General features: G+C 36.2%; 1 protein-coding gene across 2 annotated transcripts; it reads right to left on the minus strand.

The window, feature by feature from the left end:
• Positions 1–7,233: 7,233 nt before the first annotated feature.
• LOC145057280 (alcohol dehydrogenase 2-like) lies at positions 7,234–9,420 on the minus strand. 2 transcript variants are annotated; one of them, XM_079005070.1, is made up of 10 exons: positions 9,353–9,420; positions 9,185–9,260; positions 8,961–9,097; positions 8,829–8,875; positions 8,424–8,749; positions 8,252–8,334; positions 8,094–8,169; positions 7,848–8,005; positions 7,605–7,766; positions 7,234–7,526 (listed from the first exon to the last, which is right to left on the minus strand). In XM_079005070.1, exons 2-10 carry the CDS (start codon positions 9,219–9,221, stop codon positions 7,410–7,412), a joined length of 1,143 nt encoding a protein of 380 aa, XP_078861196.1. In that variant the 5' UTR covers positions 9,222–9,260; positions 9,353–9,420; the 3' UTR covers positions 7,234–7,409. The 2 variants fall into 2 exon arrangements, with proteins under 2 accessions (XP_078861196.1, XP_078861195.1); XM_079005069.1 differs by lacking the exon at positions 9,353–9,420 and having other exon boundaries at positions 9,185–9,344.
• Positions 9,421–18,768: the final 9,348 nt, after the last annotated feature.

Here is an 18,768-nt window from a genome sequence, read left to right on the forward strand (position 1 = left end):
ATGGTGGGAAGTCACTTATCTGTGAAAAATGAAAATGGTCTGGCTTGAAATTCGCCACGTCTTCTCCGGGTTTTTGTTTATTTTTTAGACAAAACTTCAAAAATAGTTCTTGTGGTTTTCAAAAATATCAAATTTAGTCCCTAAGTTCAAAAAATCTCATGGATCGTCCCTGTGGTTTCAAAACTTTTAACATTTGGTCCTTCCGGCTAACTCCGTTACCATTTAGCCGTTAAGTCAGGGACATTTTTGTCATTTCACTCCACAGGGACTATTTATGAGGTTTCCAATTACTCTTTTTTAAAATAAATAATATTTAATATGCAATGGGTCCCACCCTCTCTCTCTCTCTCTCTCTCTCTCTCTCTCTCTCTCTCTCTCTCTCTCTCTCTCTCTCTCTCTCTCCACAAAGAAACTCACCATTGTATCTGCAACTTCAAATCCAAGTTCTCTTACACACAAAATACACCAAATGAAACCACAATAAACCATAATTTTGAAGATTTCAAATGTAACAAACGAATTGACGGTTCATATGAAGTCGATTGCAAGTATTTAGCCCGAAAGATGAAGTCAACATCCCCTGTCCCTCCTTATTCTTCTTCTTCTTATTCAACCACATGCCATACTCTACAGGCGAGCACTTCCAATGCATTGTGAAGTAATGGGGAAAGGGTATTTCTAGCAACACAACCCTGTCCCTCCTGATTTGTTTGGACTAAAAACCTTCAATTGAGTTGTAGGTTATCTCAAGCATTTCATCGATCACTTCCAGTGCACCGTGAAAGGGTATTCCCGGCAACACAATCCACTTATCCTGAGAAGACAAAGACTGAAAGTCACGTTTGATAAGTTTGCGCCACTCTGTGAAAGGGATTTTAGTTTTACCGCAAAATCGATTTTGAAAGATGACTGAAATTGACATAACCTTACCACAAAATCGATTTTGAAAGATTGACTGAAATCGTACATAACCTTACCACTCTGTGAAAGACGACTGAAATCGTATAAAAATGATTTTGAATGAGTGTAGGAACAGGGAACGATGATAGGCTGAGGGGATGCCTAAAAGAAAGATGACTGAAATCGTTGGTGATATTCCTTTCTCAGACACTATTACTATCGCCACTGCCCATCCATCTACCTTATTGCTCTGGTAGTTGTTCATGGCATCTTGCATCCATAATTTGAAACACCACTTCACCTGAATCGACTTCATTTGAATGAGGCTTCACCTAAATCTCCTAATCAGTGTTCCACCTGCCCCCATATGAAACCTTTCCCTTTGTTGACCACCCATCTACTAATTCATTTGATTATTATCACCTTTATCAGCATATCTCTGAAATCTAGAATCAAACCTAAGAAATCGAGTTTGAGCACTAATACCTCCAACAAAGCGATTAATTATGAGGACTAATCGGTTTGATTACTTTTTAATACTCATCGATTTATCAGATTATCAGTTATGGGCATCATCCTTTTATTTCATATTTATTGTGCTAATAGAAGAAGGTAATCGGTAGACTTGATTAATTTGTATGAGGTCCTGTTTCTGGAAATGAAGAAAATGGGAGGATGAAACCGGAAGAGAAAGAGAGAGAGAGAGAGAGAGAGAGAGTGGGACTCATTGTATATTAAATAGTATTTATTTATTTATTTAAAAAAAAGTAATTGAAAACCTCATAAATGGTCCTTGTGGAGTGAAATAACAAAAATGCCCCTGACTTAATGGCTAAATGGTAACGGAGTTAGCCGGAAGGACCAAATGTTAAAAGTTTTGAAACCATAGGGACGATCCGTGAGGTTTTTTGAACTTAGGGACTAAACTTGATATTTTTGAAAACCAGAAGGACCATTTTTGAAGTTTTGTCTATTTTTTATTTTTGGATAATAACTTAAAAGGTGGTACGTATTTTTTTTCTATCTATATTTTCTCATTAAATTTGTTGAACTGTTCAAAAACATCTTTATGACTTGCTAATATTAGAGGTTAGCCAGCTTCCGACCTATTTGATAGTTTCAGTGATGCTTCTATCATCTTCTTCGGCAAGGCTCCAATCATCTTTTCCAACCAACAATGTTTTTTCCGGCAAGTTGTAACATACACAAGCAATGTTTCGATTTTCAGATCTAGAACATACATCACACTCATATTTTGATTTCAGATAAAGAACACACACACATCATATCTAGATTTCTGAAATCTTTTAAAGGATCAGATCTTAAACAAAAATTGTGATGAAAATCAGAACTCAATTCATGTTATCTTCATCAGAAATCATGATGAACTTAGAAATGATGAAGAACCCAAAAATTGTGTTCATCCATAAAAAAACACACAAAAATGATTTCTAAGTGTGCGTTCGTGTTCATCTTTTTCTAGGTTTGTTCTTCAAACAAATGTATATGCACGAACATACCCCATTTGCAAACATGTACAAGAAGTCATACATATAAATGAATTTTTTTAGCGTGCACATACAAGAAATCTGATTACTTCTGCAAATCGAACACCCATATAAAATGGGTTCTTGAAAATCTTCATCAGATTTGCAAATTCAACTCCATCAGATCTACAAATTCAAGTTCTTCACCCGTTCTTGAAAATATTTTGTTCTAGACACCTGGGTTATGAAATCGATTATGAAATTAGTGTGTGGTCATGTGTGTGTGCTTATGTTCTTCATTAGATACGAAAATAGACATCAAAATAAAGAACTCAAATAATTTATGGGTTTATTCCCTGAGATGCGCCACTCGACCCTTGGAACGCCACCCATCTCCTTCAACGTGTTCATCTTCTTCCTAAAAGCCTTGGAGCGATTTTCAGATCTGAAATTAAACGAGCTCTAACAGTATGTATATGTTTATGCTTGAATATCATATCTGAAATCAAATGATCTTCAAGCTTAGGAGTGATTTTCATATATATTTATGTGTTCATGCTCGATATTGGAACAACACACACACTTCTCTCTTCTCTCTTTTTCGAATTCGATTTTCATATTTGTTTATAATGTGTTCATGCACATGAGAAAAAGAACATATTTGATGTTTATGTAATAGATCTGATGTTTAGTGGAGTTCTTGATTTCACAATAAAAGATACGAAAGAGAAAAGAAAAACTTTGAATTTGAAACAGATATGATATTTATGTATGTGTGTTCATCTTCGCCGGAAAAATCATGAACATCGAAAACTTGCCGGAGAAGATGATCGGAGTCTCGTCGGAGTTGTCAAATGGGTCGGAAACCGGCTAAACCTCCGATAGCAGGTCATAAGGATGTTTTTTTAATGGTTCAACAAGTTCAATGGCAAAATATGGACAAAAAAACTCAGTGACTAAACATATACAAATCAAAAAATATATTACCATTTTAAGTCATTATCAATTTTTTAATGTAATCATATAAAAAAGGCATTTGCAAAATAATGGTTTATACTACAAAATAATTTATGTCTATATATTTAGCAAAATGTTATATTCTGAAATTTCATAACTCATTAGTTGCAATTTGTATCACTATGTTAATTAATGGCTAATCACAAAAATTACAAAAAGTGGAAATCACCTCTAACTTTAATTACAAAAATAACAATTTATAGGTCAATAGCAAGTTAGCAACCTTAAACAAATAAATAGATGAATGGATCCAAAGTCAGTTGTCATCTTGCAACTATAATACAACAAATCAATCATTTTTTTTATTTATATCAAGGAATTGTTGTACTTCTTCCTAAATAGCCATATCCTTTACATATTAAAACTACAACTCTTGTATTCTATGAATTATCTCCTATTGTTCAAAGTTTAAGGCAAATGCATGGGTGGTTTCCATTTGTAGAATTCCACCAAGTCTTTATTAACTATTGATCCATTATGCATCCAAAATGTTTCACTTGACTATGAAACTGTCTTGTTTTCTTTTGAAGTTCCCATAATATCCTACTAAAATTAGGACCATATACCCATAAACATCTCAACTTTCTGCCACGAGCAAGCATCTCCTCTATCCTTTTATCTAACAATATCATAACCAAAAGGATTAACAACTATACCAAATACTTTATGCCAATTTAAAGGATCATGTTATAATATCAAACAAACTTGGTAGTGACTCCAAATAGTCCAAAAGTTAAATGCCAATTCTTGAAGATGGCCATTTGATTGATATTTGGGAGTATTCAACAACATTCTAAAATGGTAGCGCCACATAAGAAACACAAATATGTGGTTGTGATCACCTGATAACCTGAAATATCGCATTTAGCTTAATACCTGAGAGCAAGAAGACACTCTATGAGGAATCTTCTAACTCAACTAAAGTGCAATTTCTTATCCAAGAGCACCTATGATATTGATATACCCATCATTCGAACACATTTAACATAAGATGGTAGGAAGAACATATCAGCTTCTGCTTTCTTATGTGTACGAAATCTTGATTTAATTAGAAGCTTGTGAATCTTGACCTATAAGTTTATGTTAGTGTCAAAAGACAAGAACTTAGTATACCTTTCAAACAAAAATAGGATACAGAACACTTAACATTATCAACATTGCACAAATATATAGTTGTATGCTAAATTTCACAAATTAGCATTTTCTAATGATAAAATAAAGTCAGTTATCATTGTACAACGAGGGAGATGGAAAACGGAAAACAAGTTGTGTCGCTAAGCCTTTTGTATGGTAAAACCAATTCTTTTGAATACTACATCCATAGATCTAAGGGATATAACATTGTTATGCATGATCCGTTGTATTCTATTAAGAAGTTCCACTGCATCCGACGCGAGGAAACCAAACGTATCAAATGCAAATGGTATGAACACGTGTTGATTTACCATGCACGATTTCTCATATTTGGTGACTTTGCCTAAATGGAAATGAGATTATGAGTGTTTATAGTAGTCTATTTAACTATATATATGCGCTCTCTTTCAAGAACATGGTTTTAATCACAATAAGATAATCATGATCTTGGTAAAATATGATAGAAACATAAAAGGCTAAACCGGTTATCTTATGCAAAAGATAAATTTCATGTGAAACTCTACCAAAATACACGAATGTTATAACTATGATATGACCATGTGTGCTTGTAAAAACTTGATGAAGAAAGGTTATCTTCAAATTTACAAACTAAATTCATCTCTTCAGAATGGTAACATGTTTTATGAAATTCAAATTTAAGTTAGCATCCTATACATCGGCACCATATTAAATTGATGTTTCCTCTTTTGATCAGGGAAGAAGTGAATCATGTAAAATAACTATTCCTAATTAACCAACAACATATAATTGAAGAAAATCAACTATAATTGAAGAACTAACTATTCCTAATTTCAGAAAATCAACTATAATTGAAGAACTAATTATTGGAAATTATAAGGGAATAAGGCAAGTTGGCTATTTTCCTTTATCCCACATTGGTAGAGGAAAAAACATTTTGAGGGTTTATATTGGTTTTTTCTTGATAGACATTCAAAGGATTAAGTGGATCAAAAGATGGGTCAAGCCTACACACGTGCGCGAAAAAGCATGATTTAGGTGATGAAAACCTTCTAGAATCCTCTAGAAAGATCGGATAGATATCGATATCCTCTAGAATCCTCTCGGAAAGATCGGATTTACACATGAATTCTTTAGTATTCGCTATGTGTTTATCGTCTTCCATTACTATTGGAAAACCGATAAATTTGCATTAAATTAGGTTTGTTATTTTTGAGGATATTTGATTTGAAATTGAAACCACTCACAAGTCCCATTTACACATGAATTTTTGAGTATTCACTTTGCGTTTATCGTTTTCCATTACTAGTGGAAAACCCGATAAATCTGCATTAAATTAGGTTTGTTTGAATTCGGATAAGAGTAGATATCGATATCTGATTCGAAATTCAAATCACTCACAAGTCCCATTTACACACGTATTTCTGAGTATTCACTTAGCGTTTATCGTTTTCCGTTATTGTTGGAAAACCGATAAATTTGCATTAAATCTTGAGTTTTACTCTGTTGCTTACAGCTCTAGAAGCGAAGTAAAAGTCTGATCCATATAGTTTTCTACAATCAAAATCAACCATCAACAGGTCGTTTTTACTTTATTGTTTTGCGTTTAAGTTTGTCCAATAACATGACAATATGCTTCTACTCCTTTCTTATAATCAGATCTAATCGTGAAAGATCATCATGATTTTTGTACGAATATGGATATCAATATTAATAATAATTGAGTTTATTATCTTGCGACATCTCAACGTTTAATTCCCAATATTAATTATTGGTTGTTTCTGAAAGCATTTAGGATATTTAATCATAAATATTATCTACCCATTTGTTCATTTGACATTGTTAAATAATTCATTATTAGTTCATAATACGAATTATCAGATTGTTTAAATTTCAACATAGATTAGCATCCTTCATTAAATTCATCAATTTCAAGTTCGCAAATAAGAAGAAAATAACGATATATAGAATCCACGAACTCGGGAAAACACGAAAAAAGGAAATTAAATTATATGAGTACCCCATTGGCCCTTGAGGCAAGAATTCGTTGAAAACGTTCCATGAGGCAAGGTTACTCCCATCATCTATCGACTCTTCTGATAGGATAATGAATAGTGATTTTGACAATTTCTAACCGACACCTTTGCTTTTAATCATCCTTATAACATCATTCTTGTAAATCAACTTTACCACAATACCCTCGATAGATAAAGAGTGGGCAATTGAACCCTACTCGAGGTAGACACAAAATGATGATATTGTGTCCAAAATAAACATCTAATACGTCCAAGTGGTTGTTATACAATCTTCGTTGGGTAATATATAATGACTTTAAGATACACTTGTTCCTTTGATGAATGTTTATTTAGATTCTAAATTATATTTATTTACAGAAATTTATAGTTGCTATTCTTATCCAATTCATGATGTTACATTAAGAGAGGTGATGATATACTAAAATATTAGATGGGAAACCATTTAAATCCTAATTATAATTATATATATGGAGCTTAAGGTGACCATAAAACATCAAACCAAGGTGAGTTGCATGTTCGATTTTGCAGAATCTATGATATACATGAATGCTAAATGTTCAAGGTCTGCATATTATCGTATCATGAACTGTTTAACGTCCAAGTTCTATATAACCTATGGGAAATGTCAAGAGATGTTTCAAATCGGTAAGAGGATTAAACTTTAAAACAAATAAGCTATCTGATGTGAAATTGGGATTTCATTACCAATACATTCATACATAATAAGATTAAAGAAGGCACTTGATGTGTTATGAACTCTAATAATATACAACAGTTTGATCTATAATAAGATCAATGAAGACACGCCATATGTTATGAACCACAATACAACATTCTGAAAATCTTTCCCTTCCATTTATTCTCCCATCCGAATTATACATCGAAGACCTTCACCTTTAAGCATCAAATCAAAAGCCTTATTGATCTCAGAAAAGGGCACTTCATGTGTTATGAACTTCTCCAACTCAAGTTCCTGCACAAAATCAACTCAAGTTCATCATGCTTCCATTCATTTATAATTCAACTTTGGAGCTATAAAAAGGGTTGTTACCTTATTCATATACTTTTCAACCACAGAAGGAATATCTGATCGAGGTTTATAGTTTCCAAAAAAAGTTCCCTTCAGAGTCCTTTCGTTCAACATATTCAATGGACTTGTCTTGAAAACAGCATCTTTATGTGGAACACCCACAAGAACAGCAACACCCCAACCCTGTAAAATTTTCAATATTTGTTATTGTGAAATTAAACATGAATCATTATATGAGTGAGATCGAATTGATTGAATTCATACATCATGAACACATTCGAAGGCAGATATCATAGCATCAATATGACCAGTGCATTCAACACTCCTGTCAACTCCTCCATTTGTCATCTCTGCAATCACTTCCTGTACTGGTTTTTTGTAGTCTTTAGGGTTCACAAACTCAGTCACTCCAAATTTCTTTGCTGTTGAAGCCAAAAAAATTTACATCAGATTCATCAATCATATCATATGTCTAGTTTTTATTTACAATTTCATGCAGCAAAATCTTACCAAGCTCAAATCTGTTGGCATTGAGATCAACACCAATGATCCTTGAAGCACCTGCAATTCTTGCACCTTCAGCAGCCTGATCACAAACAAACCATTAGCTTTGTTTAGCCATGAATGAGCTTTTATTTCGAGAAAGTTAGATATTTAAGAAAACTTACAGCAAGCCCCACAGCTCCCAATCCAAAAATGGCGACAGATGAGCCTTTTTTAGGCTTTGCAACGTTCAGAGTAGCACCAAGACCTGAAGAAAACATGAATATTGATTAGGTCAGGAAAACACCAAAATGCAATTGTAATCAGAGAATGTTGATTACGATTTTGATTTTGTACCTGTGGAGATCCCACAACTGAGGACACAGACTTTGTCGAGAGGAGCAAGAGGGTTGATTTTGGCGAGACAACCAACATGAACGACGGTGTATTCACTGAAAGTTGAAGTTCCGACGAAATGGAAAATGGGTTTTCCGTTGATGGAAAATCGGGATTTTTGATCGTGAATCATGACTCCCCTGTCGGTGTTGATTCTCAAAAGGTCACACATGTTGCTCTCTTCCGACTTACAGTGAGCGCATTCTTTGCATTCTCCGGTGAAAACAGGGAGGACATGATCTCCGGGCTGAAGCTCAGTCACTCCTTCCCCGACACTCTCCACAACCCTGTTCACGTCAGTTCAATTGATCAGATTTTTTATCCGATTACAAAACCTTTTCGATTTAATACAAGAATCAAACATACCCTCCAGCTTCATGTCCTAAAATTCGGGGAAACACGGGATTCTGACCCTGAAAAGTTCATCGGAAGGAAACCAAGATTCAGGATTTGAGTTTTTGACAGAGATTTAAGTAAAAGGGCCAGTAGATTGGTTACCTTGGCTTCCCAAAAGTAAACATCGGTGTGGCACAGGGAGGTGAAGAGTATTTTGATTCGAACTTCCATTTTTTGGGGTGGCGCCACCTCCACTTCTTCAATCACTAGTGGCTTTCCGGCTTCCCATGCTACCGCCGCTGTCACATTTACACTCATCATCAAGCACCGTACCAAACTTTTTCTTCTTGATAGGGAAATCACAAAAGAAAGAATGAAATGCTTACCTTTGCATCGAATCACCTGGTTAGTAGTGCTCGACATTTAATCTTTTTTTGTTATCTGATCGCTGAAACAGAGAATCTGAAAACAACTTCAGTTGAGTTTGCTAATTGCTTGATATGAAGGAGAAATCTGAAGAATTGTGTATTTATAGGTCGAGGGAGTGTACATACCAAAACTGTAAACCGACCACCAGGTTTTGATTTGCCGGGTTTCCATCGATCAAGACGTTGACAAGTTAAAACCACCGTTTAACGAAAACAAGAAACCATAAAGCGCCACTGATGCGTGGTTTTCTTCTAAACAATATATAAATTGGGTCCACAGATATTTCTAAGTCAAAAGATTCCAACAAAAGAAGGTTAAAACTTTGGCAAATTACATGAATAGACCCTGAGGTTTGGGATAATTTGTTTGTTTGATCTTAATTTTTTTAACTCGTATTTATGATTCGATTTTCTTTAAGTTTTGTCCCTAACATAACTTAACATATTTACTTTTTATAATTTATTAATATCTTTTAGTTATTACTTCAATTATCAAACCAGCAACCTTATCTAACCTCATATTCCTTCTTCAATAACCTAATCATCGGACACTACTATGTTATCTTCACCTCCAACAAACATCACCGGCTACCACCAACAACCACCGGTCACCATTTGCACCAAATCAAAATCAAACAAATCAAAACCAAAACCTAAAATCAAAGCTAAAAACCAAATCAAAATAAAATAAAAATCATAATTCATAACCAAAAAAGTCAAAACTAAAAACCATATCTTATAATCAAATCAGGGGAATGTATGCAAGTTGTGGAAGATACAATTATACATGTCATTGTTATTAACTTTGAAATAATAATTTTATACTAAGTATATGTTAAACGTTGTATGTATTTTGAACATATGGTAAGGTAGACACATATACGGGTGCTACCTTCTCATTAGATGTTATTCATTTAAACATTTTTTCATGGCTTTCCTTTCTTTTTGCTGTTAAATAATAATATTCTTCTTCACAAACGTCCCAAGAAGTAGACTTGTCAATGGGACGAGTTTAGAGTCAATCACCATTGATCCAAACCTTTTAAAAAATTAAAAAATATGACCCGCCTCGCTCTAATACTAACTCTTACGCTTTTGAATAATCAAATCCATATATGGATCTACCGAATCAACGAATACACAACTCATTGACCCGACCATTTTATAATATTAAAATTTCACAATTTTGATGTATGTCACGAAGTAATATTGTTCAAAAAAGATAAAATATTTACGTAAATAAACATACATTACTTAATACTCAAAATCCAATACAATAAAAATTACATTTTATTTAGACATAGAGTTACATAATTTTTTGTTATATATATATATATATATATATATATATATATATATATATATAATTAAATAAGACGGATTATAAGTGGAGGGAATCGACAATGATCCATACCCAATCTATTTAATAAAAGGGTAAACAAGTATGGGTCGTAAACCGATAAACAATTGAAAATAACAATCCATACTCGTAAAGTTCTTATGGGTTTGGAGCGAATCAGGGTTAAAACCCGCTTCATGGACAGGTCTACCAAGAAATTAAGAGGTTGAGTAAAATGAAAACGAGTCGAATGAAAGAATTGGTCATGGAATGGAAGTTTGAATTAAAAGATATATGTTTCAATACTCATATTGAACCTGATCTAAGTACAATTATTGATAAATCCAATGCAATGATTGATTATGGTAAGTGGTATATAATTTTGGTGGATTCTAGTGAACTTTTGGCGAACATTAAAGCACAGATTGGTAAACTAAAGGTTGAAGTTTTGAGTCAAAAGGAAATCATGGACAAAATAGAACGGTAATAGAACGGTAAGAGGAAAATTAGAATTAAGATTATAATCTAATAATGGTCCTTGCCTTTTTATATTGTTATATGAGTTTTAAGTATAAATTTTGAAAAATAAAACAACATATGAATTTTTATGACGTTCTAGCTTTATTAAAACAAAACCCATATGTAATACCTTTTATAGATTTTGACTTTTATTATGTTTTTGTATTTTGTATGATAATTTATATTTGGATTTTGTAAGACAATTTGTATTTGGAATTTAAATGATGTATGTTTAATTTGGATTTCGTATGATAATTTGTATTTGAAATTTAAATGATGTATGTTTAGTTTATATTTTATATGACAGTTTGTATTTTTATAATTCTTTTAGAGTAAATTACTAAAATTGTCCTTATGATTTAGTTAAAATTATGTGTTTCGTTCCTAACTTTTTTCTTTGCACTCAGACAGTCCTTATGGTTTGGTTTTATTATGTTTTTCTTCCCTGAGAGATATAAAATGACCTTACTGCCATTATATATATATATATATATATGTTTTTAGAATTGTTTTCATTAAATTTTAACTATTTATAATTTATAGAAAAAGTAAAAAATGGGTATATCCCATCCCCACCCCTATGCTGCTATACATACATCTTCTTTGTGTCTTCCCTCGTCTAATTTTATTCTCACCGGAGCTCCACCACTAGAAAAATATGTTGCCCATCCGATAGTCAATCACTACCCCTTTGCCACCCATAATATGGGCATCCATTTCTCTCACGAAACTCATTCTCATGAAATACACTTCTCTGCAGATCACCATCATTACCATTGACTTCCACTGCCATTTACTACCCATGGATGCTCAAATCTGCAAACAAATGTAGGATTTTTCGTCTCATACTGGAATATGATATGTCTTGTACTGAAATCGATTCAATCCACGACTGTGGTTGCTAGCCAAATTGACCCATCTCGTGGGTTCTCACCCATAAATACAAACCCTCTTGTAACGACCCAAAAATTTAGGGTAAAATTTTCATCTTCATTATAATCAAAACACCAATACCATTTAATCCAAACATTGCTAATTAAAAACATTTATTAGAGTTCATCCCAAAATCTCATATTGCGGAAAAGACGGGTGTATGCGCTACGATCCAGCCGAGTCCTTCCTTTCCAAATTGATGATACCTGAAATCATTAACAAAACTGTAAGCACGACGCTTAGTGAGTTCTTCAGAGCATACCCCACACAATCCACATAATCACATAATCCATATTAGCTATATAAGCTACATAACCACATAAGCCATGCTTACAACATATAGTGATGCCATGGAAACCCTCCAAGGTCTTACACCTAGTGCTACTAGAACCCACACATGGTCTTAACTACCTGCCATGGGAACCCCCACATGGTCTTCCTGCCATGGGAACCCCCACATGGTCTTTAGTACCAAGAAATATCATGCAAGCTAAACATGCAAATATACTAGGATGCCATGGAAACCTTCCGAGGTCTTACACCAATGTCATGGGAACCCCCACATGGTCTCAATCTACTGTCACGGGAACCCCCCGGGGTCTTCCATGCAAGATTCATACCAACATGATGCATAATCAATGAACAATCAACATATCATAAAAATGGGCCGGCCTTAGTGTCGTAGATCCATTGATATGGTGAGGAGACTCACCTCGAATGCAGAATCTTCCCGAGTGAAATCCTTAGTTGCTTCCCGAGCTGTCACTTCCAATCAATATACCCAATTAGCAATTGGGTTCCATGCTATGACCCTCAATCCATACATGGGGTAAAATGACCATTCTACCCCTGGCCTAGTATGATCCAAAATTAAGGCCCAAACCCAAACAAAAGCCCAACACTATAATGTCCATAATCCATCAATGGGCCTAACTCGAGAAGACCCAATACAAAAAAGGCCTAAGATACTGAATGGTCAACCCTAGTCAACTCCTGGTCATAGTAAAAGTCAAAGTCAACAGTCAAGGTCAACAGTCCATGTTGACCCAACTCCTCGAGTGCATCTAGCAACTTGTCAAGTTCCTTCGACTGTTCAGAAAATTGGGGAAAGACATAACCAACTTGTCGAGTTATCTTACCAACTCGTCGAGTTCACTCGGTATACCGAAAACAAGAAAACCTAATCCAACTCGTCGAGTTGCCAGGGAAACTCGGCGAGTTTTCCCCCTGTCTTGACATATTGAGCCCTTCCAGTCGAATATAATTCCCCAAACTACAGATCTAGTCCCTTAGGACCGAAATATCATGTAAAGTTGCTAACTTTATGTGCATGCAAGGCCTCAAGAGGCTAAAACACTAAAACTAAGCTTCATAGAAGGTTTAGGGCATGGAGGATGGCCAAAGCTTGATAAATCTTGAATCTTTAGGCCCAAGGAGGTCTAAGGTGTCTAGATTTGAAGTCACAACTTCAAATCATGCTCAACTTTGAAAATAGTTCCAAAATGGGCTAAAAATGCACTAAACTTACATGGGAGAAGATCTAAGAAACAATAAGTCAAGGTAAAGACTTTTTACCTAACACAGGGTAGATGTCGGATCTATAGCCCCCTCCTCACTTCAATATCTTCAATATTCAAGTTTCCTTCCAAAGAGCACAAGATTCACTTTCTAAAGCTCACATACACTTAAAAAGGCACTAAAGCATGGCTAGGGTTTCTCTCTAGATAGTAAGCATGATGAAGGAGGCCACAAATGAGCCATATGCTCTTTAAATAGGGTACCAAACCCTGAAAATTAGGGTTTTCCTTTACAACATCTACTCGTCGAGTAGACATTAAGTCCCGCGCCAAATATCGATCTCTACTCGTCGAGTTGGGCTCCCCAACTCGTTGAGTCCCAATACAAAACCATAAAAACTTGAAAAATAACTGATACCAGGAACAAGCGTTACAAATCTCCCCCACTTGAACTAGACTTCTTCCCCAAAGTCTGCTGATGCAAAGGTCTAGATAATGCTTCCTCATCTCTTACTTCGGCTGCTGCTCACGCGCTACGCCCGCGACTTCCATTACCTACTATAACTCGACTGATGTTTCCCACTGCACCTTTACTAATCTTACTACCTTACTAACTCATGGTCTGCATTTTCTGTTTGATAACTAACACTAACTTCCTCCTATGATCCGGGCGCTCATTTGCCTGAATATCGAACACTGCGGAGTCGTTGTCCAAACACTTCCGTGGTTAAAACATAGTAGGCACTATGAATCAGTTTAAGCTTCCACCATAATCTTACATGATGCACCCCTTGCCTTTTGGAGCCAAATTCTGACAGACTGCCTATACCTGGCCTTCAACCCTGCTTCCTGAATCTGGTGTCACTCCTTAGAGTGAAGCCTTGAGAGCACTTCAACCATGATGAAACTTGAGTATCCAATTCTTACCAATAATCGGTAACCCGTTCTGAACCCAGTGAATACCGACACCCGACGTCCCGAGGGACACAACCATCACCTTGATCATTTAATGGCCTTTCCAAAAGGAAAAAGGACCCAACAACACCAAACTCTCCCCAATCCCGATTATCTCGGTGTTACCAACTAAATGAATTCACTTACCATAACCAGATGCCGAACGCCTTTATTCGGAATACCGGATTCCTGCCCAGTTGTTGAGTCGACTAGCAACCTCACACTCGCCCCACGCAACCTCCGAAAGAGACCTTGTCTAGCAATAAATGTCCTAGCTATACCGCCACTGATCGCCCCATCAATCCTTCTGATACATTTAACCATAATAGCCTGACAACTTGTCGCCACAGAATCTAATACGAAAAGTGACTACTACCAAAACCAATGTAATCTTACATCACCCTTGGTCTCCATCGCCCTATATTTTCCTCACTTCAAGTACGTTGTGGCTCTTTCACGGCTAAGATTAAATCAGGACACATCACAATAACTCAGGCTACCATCAACTAAGTCCACCCATTACCCTTGGACCTCGCAACTGTTTCCCTTGGCATATAGATACTCCCAAATCTCATATCACTGAAACAAAATCATGTACTAAACATTTGCAAATTCTGATTCGGGATATTTCTGAAAGCGAAGCGATACTTCGCTCCTACCCCTAGATCCACGAATCTGCATTTTCATAGTGCACCATAACTTCCGACATCCCTTACTTGACCGATAAATATATACCCTTAGTCGATCCCCAAGGCTACCAGTCTCGTACTTGGTCCAACCACCAGGTTCCCAAGAGTTCAATATCAGGACTACCCACCCGTAGCCCTATCGAGTCACGTACTAATTATCCACATGATCCTGGTCTTTACCAGTTCCATCCCAAATTCCCATAACTATCCGGGCTCGCCCACGGATAACTGATTGAACAATCATCTCCAGTCCTGATTTTAATTAATCTATGGCTTTCCCACAACCTTGCGGACTGGCCTACCCTAGACTAAATCTTCCGAAAGAATTTGTGAATGCTACGACTATCCCGCAGTCTTACAACACTTCCCACGCTATCTGACTACTAGTGAATGCTACGGTTCCCCCGTAGTCTTACAAAACTTCCCATACTATCCGACTGCTAGTGAATGCTACGGCTCCTCCATAATCTTACAACACTTTCTCCCTAACTGACCATTAGTGAATGTTATGTCTCCCTCGTAGTCTTACAACACTTTCACCCTAACTGACCATTAGTGAGTGTTACGGATCCCCCTCAAGTCTTACAACACTTTCTCCCTAACTGACCGTTAGTGAATGCTACGACTCCCCCGTAGTCTTACAACACCTTTACCCTAACTGACCATTAGTGAATGTTACGATTCCCCCATAGTCTTATAATACTTTCACCCTAACTGACCATTAGAGAGTGCTACGGCTCCCCCGTAGTCTTACAACACTTTCTCCCTGATGTGTGTAAAACAACTTAGTTTTAAACCTACTTTTAATTATAAAATGAACACACAAAGGCAGTGGACCTATCGATTGTGGTATAGCTAAATAAGTAGGGTATCGAACACAAGGAACGGTAAATTAAAACTAAAAACTAATTTTATCTAAATTAATTAATAAGTAGGGGTTTTCTCTAGTTTTACAAGACTAGAAACTTACTAACTATTACTTAAAGTAAAAACTAGAAAAGCAACAATTTAACTAAATTCAATAATGGGAAGGACTTCTGTTTAGTTCAACTCAATTGATCCTATGGTTGATATTATGGTAATTGTGCAATGGATTAATTCTTCTATTGGTTACCGATTCAAATGATTAGATTCACGTTCGCCACACTAATCCTTAGAGAACAAACTAACTCAAACAGTGATCAATTGTCTAATTTAATTTAATTCACTAGATTATTTATTCGGGTTAATTTAGACTTGTAATAGCTAAATAATTTGGTCCTTTAGTTAACTTCTTGTTGATGGTCATCACACAAGCTCATACATGAATTTACCTATTTTTCTTATTAATTCTAGTTTCATGTTCATTAATCCTAGTCATATGATGAAGTGGTCACATAAGCATATGAGGTTGACAATTAAAAGATGTTCATACTACTTAATTATCTTCCTATTAACAGAAAATTAGTTATTATTCACACACAAGGTTCTTTAACAAGCTAAAATCAACAAATTCACCAACATTGAATTAATCCTACCATAAATCAAACCATAGTATCAATATTGTATCCCCAAACAGAGGTTTAAGAGTTTTAGCTCATGATTGAGGTAATTAACAACAACAAAACGAATTCTAATTGTCTAGCCATAATGGAAAACAAAATATTAAGTTGAATGATGAGAATTTGCCTCAAATCTCCTTCGGAATTGGATTCTAGGTTGTATCTTCGTTCTCTAGGGTTCTTCTGACTCTTCAATCGCAACTATTCTCTCCAGAAGGGTTCCAGAATGTCGAATGCCGATCTGAGAAGTTATCTTTATAGATGCGAAACGACTCGTCGAGTCCATTGTCGACTCGCCGAGTCCATCTCTTAATTCCTGTATACGATAAGTCTATCTCTTAATTCCCGTATACGATAAGTCTCGAAGTCTTTATCTTCTCGAATCTTCGATCGGACTCGCCGAGTAGTCGTCCCTACTCGCCGAGTAAGTGTTGTTTTTGGTGGTTTTCTTCTTTGTTCAATTCCCGAGCTCCCAATCGCTTCTCCTGCTTCCTTTTGCTTCCGAGCTTCACTTTTGGACTGAAAATACAATTCAAGCATTATTAAGTACCTTTTGTCCATGATATGCAATAAATTAGCTAATAAACGATAAAAATCTATACTTATTATGAGGCTAAATATGCAAATATCACTCCCTAACTGACCATTAGTGAAATCTACGACTCCCCTATAGTCTTACAACACTTTCTCAACGTTGAGCATCCACACGGTCTATCCTCACAAACTGAACTCAAGTACTGACTGGAACCCAACCTGGTCCCCTTCCCAAAAGCCTGCTATCTGACGTCAAGAAGACGCGATCCATGGCCAGGTCTACCAAAAAGTTAAGAGGTTGAATAAAATGAAAACGAGTCGAATGAAAGATGTAACATCCCAAAAATACAGGCCAAAAATTTTATTTTAAATATGTCATTATAAAACCAACAGTGTAATAAAACATCTGTAATATCATGTCATGTCAAAACCAAAGTAGAAATAATCAAAGATGTTATCATAAAACAATATCAGAGTGTAATCCCAAAGATCTCATGTGCGGCAAACCATAGTGTGATGCGTTGCGATCGAGCCGACTCCTTTCCTTTAAAAACGAGTACCTGAAACCAAAACTGTAAACCGTAAGCACGAAGCTTAGTGAGTTCCCCCATCGTACCACATACCATACAATCACATAACAAACATATACCGTCTGGCATATCTTGGTGCCCGTCCTGCCCCTTCGGTCCTCTCGACCGGACACTGCCTAGCATACCTAGGTGCTGGCCCCCCCTTCGGTCCTCTCGACTAGATACTGACTAGCATATCTGGGTACTGGTCTCCCCTTCGGTCCTCTTGACCGGATACTGACTAGCATATCTGGGTGCTGGTCTCCCCTTCGGTCCTCTCGACCGGATACTGGGGACTATTTCACCCCCGACCACTACCACATAAAACCCTAGCATATAAACATGAATCACATACTGGCTAGCATATTTGGGTGCTGGTCTACCCTTCGGTCCTGTCGACCGGTAACCGGGGACTATTTCACCCCTACTACTACCACATAATATCATATCACATATATCATAATCTGGCTAGCATGGCTGGGTACTAGACTACCCCTTCGATCTTATCGACCGGTAACCAGGGACTATTTCACCCCTACTGCCACTATCACATAGCATCATAACATACTAGCACATAAACATATCAAGTAGTAGCAAACCTAGATGAATATCACAAAGACAATCATCTAACATACAACTCCTACTGGTGGGCCGACATTGTGGCCGTAGACCCACCACTACTGGAAGGTAACTCGCCTCACACTGCTGAAGTCCCGAAGACATAATCCCACACTTGCTGAAGTCCCGTAGACTCGACCCCAACTGTTGGCTGACAGATTCCCGAACTGTTAACACCAAAATAACACCCAAATAATAATTGGGTCCCAATACATAACCATAAGTACATTCTTTGGGTTATTACTACATTACCCCAAGCTTGGCTTATTCAAGCCCAAGGCCCAATCCATAGGCCCAAAGTCAATTAGGAATCAAATCCCAACACATGG

This window comes from Lactuca serriola, chromosome 6 (genome assembly GCF_051521515.1).
Source record: "Lactuca serriola cultivar US96UC23 chromosome 6, Lser_US96UC23_V15, whole genome shotgun sequence".
NCBI classification, from domain to species: domain Eukaryota; kingdom Viridiplantae; phylum Streptophyta; class Magnoliopsida; order Asterales; family Asteraceae; genus Lactuca; species Lactuca serriola.